Raw genomic sequence first — 24,679 nt, 5'->3', positions numbered from 1 at the left:
GCAGCTACTTCTAAAAATGTTTTTAAAGAGAGAGAGTAATTTCATATTTTTACGCATTCATTACAGAAATTTTTTCTACACTGCTGCACCAAATAAAAGAGAAACATAAACAGATGTTGAAAAATTATTTTTGATTTTTTTCCCACATTTAGTAATAAAAACAACACTAAATAGAAGAACAAAATAAATGTAATTGCCAAAATCCTGAATATGTGGAAAACAGCTAGCTAGACAGACACTATATGACCACAGTTTATTATTTAACAATTTAGTTCAAATTATACATACTATTTAGTGTTGCTTCTTGATTTTGCAGCAAAAATCCTCTGAATTTACAAAGATAACGATCAAACTGTTTTCATTTCCATTTTCAATTAATTCCAAAGAAAATTGTCAACTTACAATATAAAGTAAAAGATAATGCTGAAATAAATCGATGTTTACTTTGAGGGGGGGCGTACTTTTAAAGTACAGTATACTTGGTACCTACATATAAAGTACTCATGACTTAATAATGAGAAGAGATATAAGAGATATTGTTAAAATTAAATTTACTTTATCACGGAATAATTAAGAGGAGCAAATGAAATTGATTTTCTAAAGTAATGTATACGAAGGATATTTTCCAAACCAAAGAATGCGACTCCTTGAAAACTCCATTCTGGAGGGTACTTAAAAATGTTTTATTCTAATTCTTATTATTTATATATATTATATTATTATAGCTATAAGCTATAGTTTTCTTCATTTTAGCGTTTGTTAAATCTTTCTGGGGATTTATATTGTTACTGACAGCGATAGTTTCAAGAATATAGTACAAGCACAAAACTGCCCAGAAGATATAAATATCATAATGGAAACGATTTCTATTGAAACAACCGAAGAGCGCATGGATCACATTTTTAAAGGTATAGGTACAGAAAAAAAGTTAGCGAGGAAAAAAATATGTTTAGGATATTACTAAGTAATTAGGTCAATTATTATGGGTCCTTCCAAAAATATGAAAATTAGGAGATATAATGAAAATATTAAAGTTGTATAAAAAATATTAAGTGTTATTTTAGATTACTTGAAAGATAATATAATGTATTACGATATTGTAAAACAGCTGTAGTTTGTAGGTATGGAACTTTTCCAAGCATTTGGCAATATTTTATTAAACTTACTAATGTGTATTAATTAAACTAATCATATTCTATTTGGTACGTACTCAATAAATGCTTGCAAAATATTTACAGCATATTTCTTAAAAACCAGTATGTAATTTAAAAACTAAATATATCACTGAAAATTAAAATGTACCAAAAATATAAATCAATTACTATTGTCGTAAAATGTTTGCTTTAGGAAGTGATGGGATGGAAGGGAGATAATATATTTACGTACTGTGTCTCACTGCCCCCCGTAGATTAAATACTGACTTATTTCAGCGTTTTTCTTCTATTTTTTATTATAGTATGAACAGTTTTCTTAAAAATCTTACTATACTGATAATTTTCTGAAAATTTTAAAGGAGCAATTAACGGTTCATCTTTTTTTCTGATTTAAAGCTAATTGGCTGCAACGAATAATAAATTCCTCATCTGCTCCATCGAACTTTATTACGGCGTTTTCATTAAAACCTCCATCTAATTCTTTCCTACCACATTCATTAATCACCTTCGGGGAGTTTTTATTATAGTCATCTGTAAAAGAACACACAGACATTTAGAATTTGTACATTACTCAGCTATGGATGCTACTAAACATATATTTAATTCTTTAGTTTTAAAGTTGCGATTTCTCATTACTAATTTCATTATTGGAGCCCACACTCATTGAACATAAATTAAAAATTTGAAAACATAATCTGCAGCTGCTAATGTTTTTATATAAAATCATATCCTTAATTTAATAAATATTCTATAGAGTCCAAACTATTTATTCTTCTAACAATCATTAGCCTGATAAACCAGGAGCGTTTTCTCGGTCCAAATTTTAAATTTCCTTATATAATAATTTGCCCATATAGACTTTGAGGTGTTAAGGTTTAAATACAAAATATTGTGTTCATAATATATAAATAAAATATTCAACGGTAAAAAAAATTAAACCTTAGTACAAACCAGTGCCGTAGGTAGATATGAAATATGATGATCCTCCAAAGGGCTTCCAATGGAAAAAAAAATTTGAATATAAATTTTAATTTGAAAAAATTGATCTTTTTAAACTTCTTTATAGTTTTTATCGCTTTGATATAAATTAGCAATTTGTGCAGTTAGATAAAAAATTAAGGAGCTTTTGCTGGTGTGAATATAAGAATTTTTCCTCGTATAAACATATGCTCTTGAAACCCTTTTTTTGAAATAGGGTGTTCAAGTTTTAAAAAAGGGTATCAACAGACTCATCAGTTATGCAGGAATCTTTAAGAGAGAAGGGTGCGTTGAAAATTGGTATAGTAACGCCATTTTGAACATATTGCAAAATCAGTAAAATAAATTATTCTACATTCATCTAAACTATCTTTTTACAAATCACTAATTTGTACCAAAAGAGTTAAAACTATGCAAAAATTTTTTTTTAAAATAAAATTTGCATTTCAAATATAACAAAATATTTCCAGTGGTGTGCCACAAATTTTGAGGGAAGTGAAACTAACATCGCTAGTTTTATTATTTTTTTAAACTTCAACAACCTCCATCTTAAACTGCCAAGGGCGAATATTTACATAAAACATTCTTATATTTAAACGAGAAAACGTTTTTTCAGTTTTGGCAAGTTACGCGCCAAATGTATGTAGGTACACACAGAGTATACGAAAACGACCATACATTAAAGTTAGTTCCCTTGAATGGAAATAAATAAATTTTGAGCGAGTTATCTCAGTACAATTTTGTTTTCTTAAAAAGTTTTAACATTTTTTCTTTGTTTTTTCATTTAACTTTTTAAGATGATAATCACATTTTAAAATATTTCAGTGATACGGAAAACATAGAGTCGCGATAAAGTCGGGTTGGGGTAAAATTCTTATTGCCAACCTTAAAATAATTATTCTTAATTTTCAGTACCTATATGTTCTTAAAAAATATAATTTTAATTTTAATATGATTAAAAGACAAACAAATTTACACTGCATATATGACTAAAATAGAGAATAACTGATTTCAATTTTTGGAAAAGAGTATTTAAAAGCATTCTAATCCAGTTCAACTTCATATTTATGCTAAATTTTAATGTTTGTTCAATATATCTTATGATTGAGACCAACTTATCTTTAGTCCGAAATATAATTTGGAAGTTTCACGCATGTCTTTCGAAGAGAGGCAATTTGATGTAAGTCCTACAAAAATTAGAAGTTACAAATTTAAGTTCAACTCTATTATTAGATTACAATATCACCGGCAGATATTCGGTTTTCCAAAACATAACTGCAGGTATAGAATAAGTATATTTCTTTCAAAGTGAATAAAGTGATATGGTAAAACATACCGGTACATGGATATCCAAATAGCTAAATCGTTCGGGTCGTTTCACCTATGGCATGCTGAAATGAGCTAACAAGTTTGGAACCGGTCCATGTTTGGTGATTTTGCTGATGAATGGTTTTAACTTTTTACTAAATGTTGGTGTTGTAACTTAACGAGGTATGTAGCCAGCGGAATAGTCATTCAACAATATCATTGTTAAAAATAAAGTGACGGTTCATAAAACATCTATGGCTTCTCAAATTTTCAGCAAACATAAAAAAATGGCAAAAATAAAAACACGAGACTATTTGAGGCAGGTATTCCTAGCGATTTCTACATTTTGGGTAAATAAATAAGATAAGCAAAACTGTATAGAAATAACTTCTAAATATATTTATTTCCATCTAAGGAAGCTATCCTTGAAATATAACACCCTGTACATTAAGTTTCATTTAAATAAAATATGGTTCATCAAATCTGTAATACCCAAGAATAAGTTTCGCTGTGTTCGTTCTCAATATTGTGCGGAACCTTAATATAGTTTCTCTGAATTATTTCCTAACCGTCTATTCCAATGAAATGTAAAGCAATATACTTTGTATAAAGAGATTATTGAACTTTTTCTGTACAAGGTTAGTCATTCAGTAGGGTAAATTGGTTAACTGATACTTGATTAAACCAAATTAGTTTTGGCTAAATCAAGTAAGCTTTTTTGTTCAATTACAGTGGCGCACCCGCTAATAATGAGAAGGCATTCAATAAATGGTTATAAGAATAAGTACAACAATGTGTAAGCGTTATTTTCTTTAATATACTCTTGTTATCCAGATGATGGTCTGGTAACGAGATTTAGACAAGCTGTACTTTATCTACCAAAGTCCTAAATTTCATATATGTAGGCCAAATCAAGACTTCTTGCAAATCTAAAATTATCCTATTATAAGACAAGTTAGTTAAAAGGTTGTGCTTTGTCTAGAACAAGATAAAAAGTATTATACAGGGTGTAACTAAATAAGTGTACAACATTTAAGGGGGTGATACCTCATCGAAAAAAAGATAGGATCTTTCATATAAAGAAACTTCATTGGAGCATCCCTTGTTAAGATATAGCCCCTTAAAGGGGGTACATAAAATTTGTTTAACAATTTTTTTCACAAGCACTAAACAAGTTACAATATTGAAATTAACCTGACATTTTCTACTACCAAAAAGACACTTAGCCAGTAATTTATTTGGTTTACCCCATGGTAGTAAGGGGTGGAAAACGCAACCCCTAAAATTTATTTCCAACGTAATTTTTTGTCTTATTATTTTTTTACCATTTAAAAAATTATTTCCGATAGCCTGTTTCATTCTAAAAAAAAATGTCTCTTGAATTTTTTGCCCAAATTAAACCAGTTCGCAGTAAAAAATTATTTTACGAACAACTACAGAGATACATCGTCATAAATGCGGACTGGATTTACTGTTATTTTGTAGTTACTACCTGCATTAAATGATTAAAGGGGAATAATCAAAACTAATTTAATAATAACAAAACATACAACATGTAGAAATCATAGTAAATGTTCAATATGTCTACCTTCAGACATTACGCATGCGTCTAGACGTCGGCGCATTGAGCCACGTATTCGCTCAAATATTCCTGGAGTCTCTCTAATTACCCTGCACGCATCGATAATGCGGTTTCTTAAGTCCTCTACATCGCGAACAGGAGTACGATAAACCAAATGCTGCAAATGGCCCCAAGTAGACAAATCCAGAGGATTGAGATCCGGGGATCGAGCGGGCCAATTCTGTGGTCCTCCTCGACCTATCCACTGATTTGCATATGTTTCAGTTAAATGCTGACGTGCTACTTGACTAAAATGGGCGGGAGCCCCATCATGCATAAAAACCATATCCCTTCTGACGCCCAAAGGAACTTCCTCCAGCAGTACGGGGGGATGCACTTTTCTTAAAAATTGAACGTATGCCTCACCATTTAATCGAGGAGGTAGAAAATGAGGCCCAATTAAATAATCCCCAATAACTCCGACCCACACCTTAAGAGAAAACTGTTCTTGATGGTTAGTTTCGACAATAGCGTGATGGTTTTCATCAGCCCATATGTGGTAATTATGAAAATTAATAATCTTGTCCCGAGAAAAACTACATTCGTCTGTGAATTCGATCGTCTTCAGAAAGTCACGATTTCTTCTAATCATTTCCAGCATCCAATTGCAAAATTCAAGACGGTTCGGAAAGTCTCGCGGTAACAGTGCCTGTACTCGTTGCAGATGGTAAGGGTATAAGAGATGTTCCTTTAAAATTCGAAATACCGTCATATGATCAACATTTAGCTGGAAAGCAATCTTTCTAGTACTGGTAGTAGGTTGTTCTTCTATCAAATTAAGTACTGCTGCCTCAAGCTGTGGTGTTCTTACTTCTCGATGGCGACCACAATCCTGCGTTCTTTTGTTGAATGAACCATATTCACGTAATCGTTGATGAAGTCAGACAAATATTCTATGTGAAGGATGCTGCCGTTGAGGATACATTTCAGCATATCTTGTAGAAGCTTCTAACCCATTCCCCTGCGACAGACCGTAAACGTAATGCATATCAGCCATTTCCTCATTTGTGTATGCCATTTTAATAACAAGTGAATTATTAAAGTAACAAATTAAGAACAGAACAATACACAATTAGTATTACTTCAATTTCAAAAATTTACAAACTGACAGCTTGATTCCAATTTAATTGTCAGTATCGCTAATGGCGGCCTACTAGATAAATTAGTTTCGTATTTTCGTTTTATGGCGATATGTATCTTGTTCGTAAAATAATTTTTTGCTGCGAACTGGTTTAATTTGGGCAAAAAATTCAAGAGACATTTTTTTTTAGAATGAAACAGGCTATCGGAAATAAATTTTTAAATGGTAAACAAATAATAAGACAAAAAGTTACGTTGGAAATAAATTTTAGGGGTTGCGTTTTCCACCCCTTACAACCATGGGGTAAACCAAATAAATTACTGGCTAAGTGTCTTTTTGGTAGTAGAAAATGTCAGGTTAATTTCAATATTGTAACTTGTTTAGTGCTTGTGAAAAAAATTGTTAAACAAATTTTATGTACCCCCTTTAAGGGGCTGTATCTTAACAAGGGATGCTCCAATGAAGTTTCTTTATATGAAAGATCCCATCTTTTTTCGATGAGGAATCACCCCCTTAAATGTTTTACACTTATTTAGTTACACCCTGTATAGAGGGCTGTCAGAGAGAGCCGCAATTCACTGGCGTACCAAGCGAGTGAACCGAGACATGCGTGAGCCGTTGGCTCAGAATGCTTTTCACATTCGTGTATTGTTGTTTATGTAGTCGTGCGGATATTGCATAATTAATTCCTAGCCATTGGTGGTGATGAATTGTAGACAATATAATTTGTTGCTTTTTAATAAATAATGCGTACGTCTATGTCCCGTGGCTCCGTTCTGACAGCCCTAATTATAAAATACTTTTTATGGTTCTATAGGATTTAAAAAAATGACAGATTCAATTGTTTCCTTATATATTTCTTTGAGGTCACAAGAAATTTTTCTAAAACATCAGTTTTTGTCATTTTTTCCTAGGCAGAATGCCAAAATTGACAAGGCTGATAGAAGAGTTTAACTAAATAGTCAGAATACAAACGGTGAACATCGTTACGATCAACTTTCCTCTGACAAATAAAGAAACAAATGTAGGCTTTTTTCTGAAACGATTTCAAATAGCTCTATGGTCTTTCAAACACTGGAAGTAAAATACAGTTTTTGATTTCAGTTAAATAGGTACGTAACATTGGACAAACTTCTTTGGTACAATGTTGTAGCTACTTTCCTGCAAAATTTGAGCAGTGGCGTCGGAATTGAGAGGTATCTAAGGAGTTTTAATTACTAAAAAATATTATTTGGCATTAAAATTAATCTTTCTATAAAGAATCTAATTTTACATGAATGTTAATTGTTATATGAAGCAACTGCATTAGGCCAAATTTTAAGTCTATATCATCAAATAATGCTATTGAGTAAACGACCAAAAGTTATCTTTCACTCCCTTGTGATCATTGAAGGATCATACAGTCCTTAGCAATCGTTTTCAGAAAACAAGTTACCTTACTTTATTGTTTTATTTGACTTGAAGAATCCCAACATCGGTGTTACACCGTTTATAAATGTAGAAGCAATTATTAATTAAGAGCAATGTTTTAGTTAATTAAAAAGTCATTTGATGTAGATGATGGTGATACAGGTGATGGTGATGTAGATGATGGTGATGTAGATTTAAAACGCTATAAATAGTATACATATAAGTTCATGTTTAGATACAATTAGGAAATCAAAATTTATGAAACCATGATTATGTTCATAATTGTAAATAATTTACAATTGTATCTTAAGTAATATTTTCAGTACCCACTCGAATATGTCTAAGAAATATGCGGTTGTTATGAAATCTAAATATACTCGTATGTCTACCCTTCCTAGTTCGAGAGAATATGAAATTTTGAATTTTACATTCAATACTAAAAATGTTTGCATATTAATTAATAATAAGCGTCTGTCAACGACAAGATCAACTTCTCGTCCTTTTCAAAATTAATTTTATTTTTATTTACTTAAGTTACTTAGTAGGTATTAATACTAAGAACTTACTGCAAATTGTATTTTCATTTTTATTTTTAAATTACTTGGTAAAGTTCTTAAATCCTATAGTTGATAATAAATGATTAATGAAAACCGTCACATATCTTTTTTTTTTTGTTGAAAATTTGCTTTTCATTAAATTACCTGTTCTGGTATCACTTCTATTGCTTTCTAGATGTCTCATTTCTTCCACAGAAATATTAGAAGTAACATCTACTCTAATGACTTGTTCAGTCTGAGGACTAGCCGGTTTTGAAAATGAAAATCTTATGGTCTTTTTTAGTCTATGTTTGTGTCGTCTCCTAGATTTATCCTCAGTCATGGGCCTTCCCTCATTAGATAGTTGCATTTTCCTATTTTTCCTTTCTTCATTGTCTCGTTGATGCCTTATTTCAGCTGATTGTCTTAAGAGTTCTTCTATATCGGAATGTATTTCATATTCTTCGGCATTTACATTTTCTGAAAACTCCTGAACCTCACTGCTATCTATACAGTCCAATATATTATTAATGTCATAACTCATATCATATTCTTGGTCCAGATCTCGATTCTTATTGATCATCTCATTCTTGTGGGCAGATTTTAATCTTGGCATTTTATTTGACCACTTTTTCAGAGAATAGCCGGTATTCAATGGAGGTACGTCATCAGGTAAGTGTAAATTGTTTACTGATAATATTGGCTGTTTTCTGGATGCTTGTACGTGATTTTGTAAAAAGGTAAAAGAGTACCTAAAATTACATAGTAATATTAAACCAGTTACCACGATATAATAACTCAGCCCCACAAACAAAAAGTTCTGTACCAGAGACATGAGTTATATAGATCTTGTATATTATTTGATGCTGAATCCAAATCCTGGTCTACCTGGGCATTTTTTACCAAACCGCTGAAATATCCCCTAAAATAGGGTGAAATAGTGAGGATAAACTAAAGCTTTATAATGAAAAACAACAATTTTTAAATACTTTGAGAAAACATTTTAAAATAATATTTGGAACATTTTAAAGAAATATATGCAAATTAAAAACGCACACACCTCTACAAGGGGTTGGAAAACACATACAGACGAGGGTCCCACTTAACCCTTTAGTTTACACATTTTTCTATTCAATATTTTTGCTTGAATTTTGTTACCGAGGGTTTTTGGGGTCGCTGATACGAATCCGAATTCGAAAATTTCTTAATAAAAGATGGTGGATCGAATATGGTGGATATAAAAATCGGAAAAGCAGAAATTGGTATTTGCCACCCAAAAAAATGCGTTATGAATGTTTAAAAAATTGAGTCACTTGAATAAAATTAGGCAAATGTCTAAAATTGAAAAACAACAACAAAACAACAGCAACAAACAACAACAAACAACAACAAACAAAACAACAACATCGATCGTACAAGTACAAGTTAAAATTTAGTTGAAACAATTTGCTACTTGAATGATCAAAATTATATTTTTAGCTCTAAAATCAAACTTATTTTGTGCGTCTCTTCAAATTTTGAATGCTTTTCCCATTTTTACATCCGTCATATTGGATCCGCCATCTTTTATCCAGGAATTATCGAATTCGAACCTCAGATTCGTAATCAGCGACTCCAAAAACTCGCAGTAACAAAATTTAGGCAAAACTAAATGTGCGACTCAAAAGGGAAAGTGGGACCCTGATCTGTAGGTAGTTTCCAACCTTTTGAGGGATAGGTTATATATTTTTTTTTCACCCTATTTTAAGGGACATTTTAGCGTTTTACTAAAAAATGGCCTAGTAGATCAGTTTTTGGGATGTGGATTGGGATTCAGCATAAAAAATTCACAAAATCTACATAGTTATGTCTCTGGTACAGAACTTTTTTATGCGGCTGTGTAATTAATAGAAGATAATGTTGTATATTTTAAAATTTTAAAATATTATTGTAACATCAAATTCAACATATCAGAAAAATAACAAAGGAGATTGTTTTTTAGGTTTGAACTGGGTTAACTAATCACTGACAGTTTCAAAACTTACTACCCTCAAAATTTGAGGGTACCGCATATTATTTTTAAGGCAGGTACCTAATATTTCTATTAAGATAATCTATATACTTTCGTATCTATGTTGTAAATATTAACTGATTAAGTTAACTTTTTAAGCACTGTGGAACCTATGGAACTCTTTTTGGTCTACTCAAGAGGACATGGACAGTGCCAATAGAAAAAAATGATTACAATTGTTGGTGTTGATGAAGAACACCTTAAAATAAAGAAAACTTTCAACAAAAGAGAGAAGTCAATGACAAATAGCTAGGATGTGAATGTTGTTGTCGTATATGTAATAACATGTGAGTATAAACGGATCTAAGGCATTTAGACACATAGTGATCAGATCACGTAGTACAACAGTAAGTCTCTAATTAGTAAGCCAAAAAGTGGTGTCTTAGCGGATACATCTTACAACTTTTATTTAAGCCCACTGCATTTGCATTTATCAGCAGATATTTGATACTAGTTTTGACAGAAATTTAAAAAAATAATAATATTCTATGTTCTTTTTCTTGGACACATTGTTAAGATTATTTATTTAAATTAATTTAAATAAAACCCATTTATTTGACAAATTATTACAGATTTATTTATTTATCTATCAAAAGTAAAAAATCTTACGTGAATTCCCCTCAAAAATAGGTATAAGGTCACGTCTCAAAACAGACGATTTTTTTTTGTCGACATGTGTAATCTGTACTATTGACTTTATTTCCCTAATTACGCCGACCCAGAGTTCAAATCCAATTACGGGGTAGAGATTTATAAAAAATATATAAAAACAATATTAAAAAACACAAAACAGTTACTACAAAATTTTCTATATATACAGCGTGTCCCACGAGTGCGGGAAAGTCCAATATCTATGTTAGAATGAGGAGTATATGGATTTTTCTTTTTACTGTGTTGCCACATTTCTCGGAATATACAAATTAAAAATATATTCAACTATACAGGGTGTTCCACTTTTCCTGGCCAGACACCAACTTTGGTTTTTTAAATGGAAACACACATTTTTTATATTTTTTCTGATTCTACATCAAAAATAAAGGGTACTTTGTGTAGAATAGTTCTATCAAAATATTCACAGTTTTTGAGATATCTCGCTTGAAAGGTTTTTCTAGTCGATATTGGCTGCTTACATTTTCTGATACTGACAGGTTATACTAATAGCTACAAAGCCCATTTTCTTATCAGATGTTTAGTAAGGATGACTCTTCCGAATCATGCTCCAAAAACTGGCCTGCGTTATACAGGGTGACCAAAATATTGAAAAATTGAAAAATCTCGAATTTTTTAAATGCAACTCCCTGTATATTTTCATACCATGAGATGCAGAATTAAATTCTCTACAACTTTGCTATACCTGCTCCTATACCAAAATTCATTAGTCTTTCATGAAATCTCATTTCTATGAAAAAATGCGAAGTTTACAAATAGCTTATATGTAAAATAACATAGTAGGCTCCTGTCAAAGGATAATCTCGAAAATTTTCGATTCACATAAGGTTTAATATAAAAGCGACATTAATAACTGTGAAATAAATTACTCTAAAGAAGAATTAGTAAATAAATAATAGAATAATTAGTAAAACTCATGGTAACTGTTTAGACTTGCCAAGTCGTATTTACCAAGCTAATAATCCAGAATTATGAGAAGACAACAAGAACACACGCATGCAGTAATCAGGATAGTCAAATTGACATTTTGAGATGTGCAGTCCAAAATCCATCTACAAGTGTCAGAGAAATTAGTGATGAAATTAGTATTTCCAAAAGTGTGGTTAATAGAACGTTAAAGAAATACAACTTCCACCCCTATCATTCTGAGCATCACCAATTCTTAACACAGCAAGATTTTCAGAAGCGAGTACAGTTTTGTGAGTGGGCAACTATAAAGCTACAACAAGATGAAATTTTTTTTTTCAAAGGTGTTATTTACTGACAAGTCATCCTTTGCCAATACTGGTCGAGAGAATCGACATAATTATCACCATTGCGCCGATCATAATCCCAGATTAATAAGACAAGACGATTATCAACTCCGCTTCAACGTTTGGGCGGGAATATGCGGAGGTAATATATATGTATTGGACCACATTTTCTTGAAGGAAACTTAACTGGTAATGGTTATTTGCAATTTTTACAAAACGACTTGCTCCAATTGCAGAGACATATTCCTCCGGATGACTTAAACAGTCAGTGGTTCCAACATGATGGTGCCCCTGCACATTCCACACTGCCGGTAAGTTTTCTCATTATGTAAGTTATGTAAATTCATAGAAAAACAGTCTCAGGTTGGAGAATACTTAAATGGTTTGTATCCAGATAAGTGGATAGGTAGAGGAGGTCCAATTCCATGGCCTCCCCGATCCCCAGACCTATCTTGTCTTGATTGTTTTATGGGGCTATATACCTAAAAGACAGAGTGTATGAAACTCCTCCGATAGATTTAGAAGATTTACGGGCAAACATAAGAAATGCTTTTTTTACCGTAACTCCGGAAATGCTGCGAAATGTGTCAAGCAGTTTTCGTCGTGGAATTGCTCAATGTCTAGAAAAAAATGGCAGACATTTTGAGCGGTTACCTGTTAATTACTAATTTAACTAGTTCTTTATTACTTTCGTTAGAAATGCACGATGTTAATTTACTGTTTTGGATACTGTATGCGTGTGTTCTTGTTGTCTTCTCATAATTTGCATTTGTTGTTCTTTTCAAACCTCTCCTTCAGTTTTACAAAACACTTTGTACGAGGATATCTTTGCAAATCTGGATTATTAGCTTGGTAAATACGACTCACCAATAAACAGTTACCATGAGTTTTACTAATTATTCTATTATTTATTTACTAATTCTTCTTTAGAGTAATTCATTTCACAATTATTAATGTCGCTTTTCTATTAAACCGTATGTGAATCGAAAATTTTCCAGATTATCCTTAGACAGGAGCCTACTATGTTATTTTACGTATAAGCTATTTGTAAACTTCGCATTTTTCCATAGAGATGAGATTTCATGAAAAATTAATGAATTTTGGTATAGGAGCAGGTATAGCAAAGTTATAGAGAATTTAATTCTGCATCTCATGTTATGAAAATATACAGGGTGTTGCATTTAAAAATTTCGAGATTTTTCAATTTTTAAATTGGCAATTTTGACATGATATTTTGGACGCACTGTATAATGCAGGTCAGTTTTTGGAGCATGATTCGGAAGAGTTATCCTTACTAAACATCTGATATAAAAATGGGCTTAGTAGCTATTAGTATAACCTGTCAGTATCAGAAAATGTAAGCAACCAATATCGACTAGAAAAACCTTTCAAGCGAGATATCTCAAAAACTGTGAATAATTGAATAGAACTATTCTACACAAAGTACCCTTTATTTTTTATGTATAATCCGAAAAAAAAAATTGTGTTTCCATTTAAAACCAAAGTGTCTGGCCGGGAAAAATGGAACACCCTGTATAGTTGAATATATTTTTATTTTGTACATTCCGAGAAATGATGTAACACAGTAAAAAGAAAAATCCATATATTCCTCATTTTAACTAGTGCTGTCAAAAACCGGAAAAAAGTGAAACCGTTTAACCGGGTTCCGTAAAAACCGATTTCAGATAAAACCGGTTAATCGAATAGTTGCTGAAACCGGATATTCTAAAACCGGTTATTCGAATAACCCATTACTCGAATAATGGCCAAAACCGGATATCTGAAAATCGGCGCTTTGTAAAACTGACGAGATATACGATGTTATTCACATATTCACATTTTTTAAATTTTAAAGTTAAATCTAATGTTAAAAGTTAAAATGTTAAACCAGTTAAAACAGTTGCACTTATTGTTACTGTGATTCTTCTATTTATTATTTATGTAAATAGATTTGGTCATTTGGTGTATGTGGGTGTGGGTGTGGGTATTTTTTTATCAGTCTGTATCTGTGTCCCAGGATAAAATATAAAAATAAATTGTATTTCCCTTAATAGTTCAACCCTTCTAATATGTATGTACTATGTAGCCTGTGTCAATAACTACATAACACTAAGACTATATTATGATGTTATGTACTTATTGGCTATAAAGAAAGAATCCGATTATTCGGATGTTTGAATAGATTATCGAATAATCGGTTATTTGAATAATTGGTTATTTGAATAATCGGATATTTGAAGAATCGAATAACCGGTTTTCGGGTTTCGTAAAAATCCGAATTATCCGAGACCGGTTAACCGACTATCCAAAAAACCGATTTCAGTTGCCACATATTGGACTTTCCCGCACTAGTGAGACACGCTGTATAGCAATTAAAACCAAAATGTGCAAAAAAATTATGTAATAGGTACTACTACTACTTTATAAATAGATTGTTTATATCGGCAATACTAGTATAACAAAACATATACTAGATACTAAAATAACGCAGTGTCTAAGAAACCGAAAAATACAGAGCCATAGTGCACCTACCGGTAGTCAGAATGAACTAAAAAGGCCTTGGGTGACAAGTAGATCTTGAAAAGAAATGGCGGGGTCATTTCGTTTTTATTTTAGAGGGTGTCTTGGATATAAAAGTAATATTTATTTGGCAGGTAACCGAAATAATTTGGAAGGAAATATAAGTTCAAACATTTGAAACATCTGGCTGAGAATAAACCTTTCAATGTAGGCGGCAAATTAATAAAAAAAAGCAACAATTATTAGATTTATTCAGTCGTTGATTGCTATTTTACTGCCGTGAATAATAAGTATTATTACAATTAGTAACAGTCAATCTAAGTAAAAAAATAGATAATAGCAACAACAATGTGGTAATCGTGCCTGCAGCATGTATTATGTATTATCTCCAAACAATTACAATAAAAAAAGACAAATGTGCATAGATGAGTGAATTATATGCTAGTCAATTAAGATAAACGAAGTTAATTGACAATTTTTTTTCAATTTTACTCGATTATTTCAAAATGATTCTGACAAAATTTTTAAAATAGAGGAATTAATGGAACATGTGGCAAGTATCGAAAAATGCTTGAAGTGACTATTTCTGTTGTTCAAGCTTGGCAGTGATGTGAATAACTAAAAACATAAATTTTGTGCAACTCAATTGATATTGTTGAATCTCGTTGCATGTGTACCTCAAATACATTCGTTACACAATTAATAAACTAAGATATATATTAATTTCCCGTTTTAATTGTTTGTTGCTTATAAAGAGAGAGAATATTTTTTCAAATATTTCGAAAACTAATCATGCTAGCCTTGATTTTTTAGGGGCATAATGTTGATCCCCTGATTACACAACTTTGCCCCATTTAAGCTAGTTTGTATCTCTTACCGTTTTCGAGATCCCTATAGTGAGAAGCGAATTTGCAACAGCCTGTCAACGAATATAACTCAGGAACGATTCATCTGTCCAATAACGGGTTTTGTGAGCTTATTGTACATGAATTGAGGAGTATTTTTCAAAAGTTAATTAATTTCTACAAATTTGACAATTTAAAAAGAAATGTCGATTTTTGCCATTTAAGTATTGTTAAATGGAATATTATTTTTCCTATATAAAAAATTAAAGTGACCCTATTTTGGAGAAAATTCCAGTTAAAACAAAAATGATCTCTTGCATTTCCTTCGCAGAGTGCGATCCAACCAAGATATTGAAGAAATACAGATAACAATAGCATTTTTTGCGACGTAAATTGTTAATAATATTTTTTCCTGACTATGTGACGCTCATGTACTTTAATGTGTTGTTCTACAGGGTGATTCATTAATAATGGGACAGAGCTTAAGGGCATGTTGCTGACCTCAAAATAGAGCGATTAAGCCAAATATGCCTTATCCGAATGTTGCTCCTTTTCGATCTACAAGGTGTTAAAGTTGAAAAAATATTTTCGATTTTTTTTAAATATCTTGAGCATCTTTGAACGGATTGTCTTGAAAGTTTGTACACCTATGTTTTCTGAGGTGGTAATTACGGAAATGGTAACTATTTTGCAATCACATCTAAGATGCGCTAGTTGTAGTGTTCCGTCGGAGTAAACATATGTCAAACTTTTTTGTCCTTCAAAAATCTGAATTTCCAATAAGAAATTATTAAACTACGTTCAATTCTAAATAAAAAAGATATACCTGTTAAAAATCGATAAACTTAACCGTTTTCGAAATAAGAACGATTTACTATTTCTATACAAAATTATTTGTTTGAACGTACGCCTTTAAATAAGATCAATGAAATGTCATGTATTATTTATGTCAATTCTAAGCAACTTATAAATACTAGACAGTTTAGTTCTTCTTCGTTTGTGATTTTTTCATTAAAATGCCGCGTCATAATGATTATTCGTTTGTTGAAATGAGAAACATGGTATGTGTGTATGCCCAAGAAAATTATTGTGGCCGTCATGCAGCAGCGAGGTACTTGGAGTTATATCCAAATAACAGACAACCTAACCACAAGCTTTTCAAGACGTTGTACGACAGATTAGGAAAAACGGGATCATTTCGCCCTAAACGAGACGTTGGAAGGCCTAAAGTATTAACGGCGGAGCAAAAAGAGGATGTTTTAGTGCGAATTGCCGAAAACACGCAAACAAGCACACGCCGAATTTCATCAGCTACTGGTGTAAATCAGCCTTCCGTCTTCAGAATACTCCACAAGGAAAAATTGTATCCTTACCATTTTCGTCCGGTTCAACAGTTGATACCACAAGATCCTCCTGGTAGATTTCGGTTCACACAGTTTCTTCGTCGACAACAAAATGCTGACCCTCCATTTTATAATAAAACATTGTTTACGGACGAAGCTACATTTACCCGGCGCGGTGTATTTAATTGGAGAAATAGCCATTCCTGGGAACTGGAAAATCCTGACTTGCCACGAGAACAACATTTTCAGCATGAATTCTCAATAAATATTTGTTGTGGAATACTTTCCGTTAATATTTTGGGACCATTTGTGTTACCCCGTCCACTTAATGGGGAAAATTATTTAAATTTTTTAACAAATGACTTGCCACTCATTCTTGAAAATATCCCCTTAAATTTACGGCAAACCTTTTGGTTTATGCATGATGGTGCTCCCGCACATTACTCCCGACCAGTAAGAGAATATCTTGATATAAGTTTTCGAAACCGTTGGATTGGTCGCGGCAGCGAAGTGCCTTGGCCTGCGCGTAGCCCTGATTTAAATCCCCTAGATTTTTATTTCTGGGGTAACGTTAAATCTTTAGTTTATAAAGATGTTATACATACTCGAGAAGAGCTGTGGGCAAAAATACAAGAATCTGTTAACATTATCAGAGACCAACAAAGAAGTCTATTCAGTGTCAGACAAAATTTTAACGAGAGAATAAAAAAATGTATTGAAAACAATGGTCGCCACTTTGAGAATCTTTTGTAATTAGACTTAAGCATAATAAAATTTTCAGTTGTTACTGTGTTTGTCTTAATTCGTAATTAAGTCATCTTATTTAAAGGCGTACGTTCAAACAAATAATTTTGTAAAGAAATAGTAAATCGTTCTTATTTCGAAAACGGTTAAGTTTATCGATTTTTAACAGGTATATCTTTTTTATTTAGAATTGAACGTAGTTTAATAATTTCTTATTGGAAATTCAGATTTTTGAAGGACAAAAAAGTTTGACATATGTTTACTCCGACGGAACACTACAACTAGCGCATCCTAGATGTGATTGCAAAATAGTTACCATTTCCGTAATTACCACCTCAGAAAACATAGGTGTACAAACTTTCAAGACAATCCGTTCAAAGATGCTCAAGATATTTAAAAAAATCGAAAATATTTTTTCAACTTTAACACCCTGTAGATCGAAAAGGAGCAACATTCGTATAAGGCTTAATCGCTCTATTTTGAGGTCAGCAACATGCCCTTAAGTTCTGTCCCATTATTAATGAATCACCCTGTATAACACATTTATAGCCAAATTATAAAAACGTTTTGGTTTTTATGGAAAATGACTATTTCTGAACTACTGCCTACTGGACTAATTCGTTACATGTCCAATATAATTGCATCATGATTTATTTATTATTGAAAAACATAGGTACATCTATTTTTATTTAAAATCAAAAACTATTTGTAACAATATTCGCCACACTTTTTTCGTAATGAATAAGCCCTTTATGGACAGGCATCAGGATAATATACGGATACTTTTCACGACATTGGCTAAGAAATATGATCATATAAAAAGTGCCTGTCGACCTTGGCGTTTTAAATATTTTCCAGGAATAGTGAAACACGATAATAAACCACTCTCCAAGGATACTTTTTCCACCAAAGCTATTCCAAGGGAAACTCTCTGTAGTTATCCCTGCGATCGCGACAAACTAAAAATAATCAAAGGGAGACCAGGAAGGAGCAACTTAACATATTCATTTTTCTACCGACGCGGAGCGGCGGTTGATGTATGTTTCTATAAATGGAGACCTTAACCTTCAAAAATATTGACAAAACGTTATATCTAGCAAATAAAAGTGTTTAAAGCGGTTCAAGCATGTGCAGTACATCTGTAAATACTCCAGTCGAATTAGATCATAAAATCTGAAATTTTGAAATAATTATTACTTAGACATTTTATAACACTTTAAAAAATAATAATAATAATTTAATACGTAATCAGTAATACACATTATTGATGTAGAACAATTAGATGATTTGTTTATGGCTTTTGCGATGGTAATGCTGCGCAGCAGAACGCGAGTACGGCAGAAGGTTTCCAAACAGAAGGCTGACATCAAGGAGGACATTCCTCACTGTATTCCGCAATTTAGCTGCAACCGTCACTTTTCGAAGGGATCATAAGATGGAAACTTAATTTTGATAACAGACAACAAGCTATTTTAAAAACTGTTCAAAAAACCCTCCACCTTCTCTGATACAAAGTCTTGCCCTACGTGTAACACTTCTCGAAGCTATTAAGATGCTAAAACGGTTTTGACGAATTTCATTGGCTGCATCATTGATACGCTGCAGCAATTCCTCACGGGTATCGACTTCGGTGGCGTAAACTTTTTGATTTAGATATCCCCAGAAAAAGAAGTCCAGCGGGGTTAGGTCGGGAGAACGCGGCGGCCAAGCTACCGGTCCGTGCCTCCCTATCCACCGTCCAGCGAAATTTTCGTTTAGGAAATTTAGAACATTGCGACCACTATGTGCCGGGGCTCCATCGTGTTGAAAAAACATGTTACGTCGTAAATTTAGAGGCAGATCATCGAGAATTTGGGGAAGATTTTCTTGAAGTAAGTTTAAATAAAGATTTGAATTGAGACGTTGTGGAATTTCAATAGGTCCAATCAGAGTGTCGTGAATTATTCCCGCCCATAAATTTATGGAAAACCGTTGCTGGAAGTTTGTTCTCCGAACAACATGTGGGTTCTCTTCTTCCCAATAATGAGAATTATGAAAATTTAATTTTCCATTTCGGGTAAAAGTAGCTTCGTCACACCACAAAATTTTGGAAGCTTGCTCGTTGTCCAGCGACAAAATCCAGCGACAAAATTGCATACGTGGCGCAAAATCTTCTGGTATCAAGCCATGTACACGTCGATAGTGATAGGCATGTAGACCTTGTCGCTTTAATATTCTTCCAACCTGAAATGTTAGTAGCACATCTAATCAATTCTGTTAAGGAAATCTTTAAGATATGTAGTACCGTTGGCCGAGGAACATTTATTTGCCTTGAAATGTTCCGTATGCTAGTCGTAGGATCTTGTTCAATAGCGTCAAGGACCTCCGCTTCCCTATTAATCCTGGGACGTCCTTGACCCGGTGCCTTTCGAAAAGTGGCGGTTGCAGCTAAGTTGCGGAATACCGTAGGGAATGTCCTCCTTGATGGCAGCCTTCGGTTTGGAAACCTTCTCCCGTACTCGCGTTCTGCCGCTGCAGCATTACCATCGCAAAAGCCATAAATAAATATCATATCAACTAACTCTTGTCCCGTAAACTCTTCCATTTTTTTCGCTTAGAACTATTAAATTGGCAATCGGGTTGACAATACTTTGACATAAGAATACCTTGATAATTTTGTTTAAATTACTATGAAATTGACCAAAGTGGGATTAATTCAAGAGCGATTTTCTCAGAAACCGTTAAAGATAACGATTTGAAACAAGAGTACCTTTTTAACGTAAAACAGTTCGGGAAAACGGAATTTGCTGTCCAATTTGTTAAAAAGTCAAAGATGAAAAAGTTACACACGCAAAGTACCAAGGGCCCCCCCGTACCCACCCCAATGGACCTTGTGGAAATAAATGGATTAGTCCATCAAATTGCTCATCAAAATTTAGCTGTGTATACCAAATTTCATTCATTTATCACAACGCGATTGAGAGATATTGCAAAAAAATGATTTCCATTCCTCCCTCTTCAATGGGTCCCTGTGCCCTTAGGAAGCATTTCCGGACCCATGTTCATATGAACTTTTTTACTTAGTTTTGATCATAGAATCGGCCTGTTCAGGATTGGCAGCTATTTATGAGACACCCTGTATAGAATGATAACGTCAAAAAAGTGACGCCAGTTGGCAAATTGCAAATAAGTTGCAAAATTGCCCATGAAAATCTAGACGACCTATCGGAAAATTAGTTATTTTGTGTTATAGGCAATTAAATTACATACATACAGTTTAAAGAACTTAGTCATTATTCACCTATTTGTTAACTATAAAATAAAAGTCGATTTTCTAAAATTGCGCATTATCATTTCAAAAAGCAATGGATACTGACAATCCAATGATCAACAGATGTACTAATTGTTGCTCTAGATATTTGTTACTTAATTTCGTTGGGTTTTTTTTCTACTTCTATAATTATTAACAAACCGAGTTTGAAACGTTCAAGTCAAAAACCACGCGAGCGATGGCAGCGGCGTTCACGCGCATGCGCAGGCCTGGCGCTGCTTCTCCCGCGTGCAGACCGTTCATTAACGTTATCAAAAGTTAACGTAAAAACAGTAAAAACTGCTGTTAGCGCGTTTATTAATAATAATAATAATATAAATAATAAAAAACAACAATAAACAATTAAAATATAAGTAAATATACTGGAAAAAAGTCACTGAAGCAGTTCTGCTACCGCTTGTGTGTGACTAGTAAAACGATTTAAAATTGCCATGTTGTATACTATGCACATTTAATCTCAAAACTTACAGTAGTACCACACAATACATATATACATATATTTCTAATACCCAACGCCCAACATTACATCACAATGAATTATCTACATATCATTATTTTAAAAGAGCTTCAAGGTAAAAAAAACTAAACTTCATTTCTATTGCTGACAATATTGTGAAAAATACATCTGTCTGTTTCTTGAATCCATATCTTTACTTTACTCTTAAATAAATTATATACATTTATGGTTTTTACAGAATTTGGCAACATATTATAAAGTCTGGAAGCAAGATAATTAAAATTTCGTTGTCCCACTGTTTTTATAGACCTCGGATTCATATAATTGTCTCTATTTCTCGTACTATAGGTATGACTTACTTGATCCGGTGTGAAATATTTTTTTTGGTAAGTCTTTAACAAAATATTCAAACAAAATAACTGTCTTACATCCATCAATCCACTTTCTTTAAATAATCGATCACTAGGGTAAGTAAAATTTTTTTTATACATAAGTTTTATAATCCACTTTTGAATGATGTTTAAATTTTGCAAGTGATTATCACAGACGCCACCCCATCCAATAATTCCATAATTCAACTGGGATTGCACTAAAGAATAATAAAGCATTTTTAGGTGGTCTATGTCCAAAAAATCTCTTAAATATTTAAAACGAGGCAATAATCCTCTAATTTTTTTAACAATATTTGCAGTTTGTAATTTCCACCTTGCATGTCTATCTATAATTATTCCTAGATATTTTATTGAATCTTTTTCCGGTATTTCTGTATTCTCGTCAATTGTCAATGGACCCATACTAGGTAAACCTGTCGCGTAGGACGTAAATGGGAGATATTTAGTTTTCTCTACATTCAATGTAAGTTTATTTTGCTGAAACCATATTTTTACATTTTTAAAACCTTCTTCTGCTTTTATTTTTAGATCTGGCCAAGAATTAGATTCGTACCACACTGCAGTGTCATCCGCAAAACTTAATATGGACCCATTTGTGTTAATGGTAAGTAGGTCATTTATATATATTGTGAATAAAAGTGGACCCAATACCGTTCCCTGTGGAACTCCATAGGTAACGGTACCTAGCTCACTCATTACATCATCAATATTTACTTGTTGGTTACGGTTACTTAAATAGCTTTTCAGTAAATTATATATTCTCCCTCTAAGTCCATAATACATAAATTTTTCTAGGAGGATTTTATGGCTAACGGTATCGAATGCCTTGGAGAGGTCAACGAAGATGCACAATGCAGGTTTCTTTTTATCAAGAGCGCTATAGATATACGATGTTAACTTATAAATGGCATCTTCCGTTGATTTTCCCTCTCTGAAACCATACTGCTGATCTGAAATCAATTTATATTTTTCCAAGAATTTTAATATTCGCTTTTTTATAATTTTTTCAAAAATCTTAGCTATATTAGAGATTAAAGACACAGGTCTATAATTAATGACGTCCATTTTGTCTCCACCTTTAAATAGAGGTTTGATAATACCAATTTTTAATATGTTTGGAAAACAACCAGCTTCAAAACAACTATTTATTATAAAAGTTAATGGAACAGCAATTTCATCTGATATTTGCTTTAATGTTTCTGCGCGAATTCCATCATGACCTGGAGATTTTTTTAATTTTAATTGTTTAATCAGTGATTTTACTTCTTCATAATTTGTTTGATGTAAATACATAGTATTTTCCAAGACATTATTTACATTATGAATATTTTTTACTTCTTTGATTTTATTTGCATAATTCTCCCCCAACTTACTATAATATGAATTAAAATAGTTTGACATTTCGTATTTATCCACTATTTTTTCATCATTGTTACTTTTGATTTCACTTATTTTTGTTTCAGGTTTGGTCCTATTGCATATCTTTTTAATGGTTTCCCATAATAATTTGGAAGAGCTTTTATTTCTTTCAATAAGTATTTTAAAATAATTTCTTTTTGCTTTTGTTATCAGTATATTTAGTTTATTCTTGTATGTTTTATATCGATTCTCTAGGTTTTTGTCATTTTTATTTATTTGGAGTTGTTTATATATTTGATTTTTTACATTTATAGATTGCACAAGAGCAGTTGTTATCCAAGGTTTACGTTTTATTTGTGTAGCAGGGATTTTAATTACTTTAGTGTTTTTAGAAATATAGTATTTGAGAGTATTAATAAATGTTTCAGTAATTACATTTATATTATTTTCATTATAAACTCTTTCCCATTTTTCGTCCCTTAGTTCTGATTTCAAGGTTTGATAATTGGTATATTTTTTTTTATATTGAATTTTATCTTTCAGCAATTTTCTTAAACCAACTGAAATGGCTATAGGTAAGTGATCGGTTATATCATAATTAAAAATATATGAGTTTATTTCTTCATTATTAACTGACAGAGTTTTTATAAAAAAATGGTCCATATTACATGAACTATTAATGAAAAACGTTCTTAAAACAAAGTTCCTTTATTGTCCGATACGTTCAATAGTTAATTAACAATTACCTAACGTTATAAAAAAAAGCTATCTTGGGAACAAAGAAGCGTAGGTGGCTTCTTCTTTTTTAATTATCGTAAAAATAAGCTCTGTTTAATGCAAAAAGAGCAAATTCCCGAGCGGCTTTTGCCTGCACTGGGACAATTTGTTTAAACGTTGTGTGTACGTCCTACTTTGTTAGTTGTAATGTACGATATTAACTTCTAAAATTAACATTTAGTAGTTAAACAATTTGTTGCAAAAAAACGAACGAAATTAATTAACAAATACCTGAAGCAGGGTTAGGGATTAATCAATTAAATTTTCAATCAATTAATTAATTGATTAAAAAAGTAATTGCTATTAATTTAATTGCTATTAAAATTAATTGTAATTGAACTATTAATTGCAGGTTGTAATTAATTTATTTGGATTAATCTATGTTAATTGTATCTTGCAACTAAATCAACTGGCAATTAACATTTTCAATTGTTCTAAAAAACAATTAAAACTAACAATTATCCTGCTTCTATACTGACAGACACTTTAATTTTATGTGTACAGATATTTATATAGAAACATTTGTATAAAAATGGTTATTAAAACGTGATTATCAGTATTAAACTTAAATTGATAAGTGATTGCCAAAAATAATTTAAATTAAAAAATCATTCACAAAATTAAACTTAAATTAAGAAATTATTATCATAAATAAACTTATCATCTAATCTGCCAAGTTCAATTAAAATTGATAAAAAGAAAAATAGCAGCCTTTTATTTGTTATGTACCTACATATTTTATTCATAACATACATTACACTTTTGTGTTGGCATCACTATGCTTTTCATACAATAATAAATTTTAATTGTTAGTTTTTAATCAAATACATTAAAAAATATATGTTTGCAACTTGCCAACTTAGCGTCACTTC

The 24,679-nt window shown here is 31.9% G+C and overlaps 1 protein-coding gene across 1 annotated transcript in view; it reads right to left on the bottom strand.

The window, feature by feature from the left end:
- Window positions 1-1,527: 1,527 nt before the first annotated feature.
- The window catches only part of LOC108903668, a 42,398-nt gene continuing 19,246 nt past the window's right edge, over window positions 1,528-24,679 (bottom strand). The window contains exons 3-4 of the mRNA XM_018705916.1: window positions 8,254-8,840; window positions 1,528-1,685 (exon numbers count right to left, since the gene is read on the bottom strand). Of these exons, the coding sequence (XP_018561432.2) occupies window positions 1,528-1,685; window positions 8,254-8,840 (745 nt within the window). The remainder of the gene's footprint in view (window positions 1,686-8,253; window positions 8,841-24,679) is intronic.

This window comes from Anoplophora glabripennis, unplaced genomic scaffold (assembly GCF_000390285.2).
Source record: "Anoplophora glabripennis isolate ALB-LARVAE unplaced genomic scaffold, Agla_2.0 scaffold89, whole genome shotgun sequence".
NCBI lineage: Eukaryota > Metazoa > Arthropoda > Insecta > Coleoptera > Cerambycidae > Anoplophora > Anoplophora glabripennis.
The sequence above is the reverse complement of the archived record's forward strand: the minus strand, read 5'-3'. Positions and strand labels throughout refer to the sequence as shown.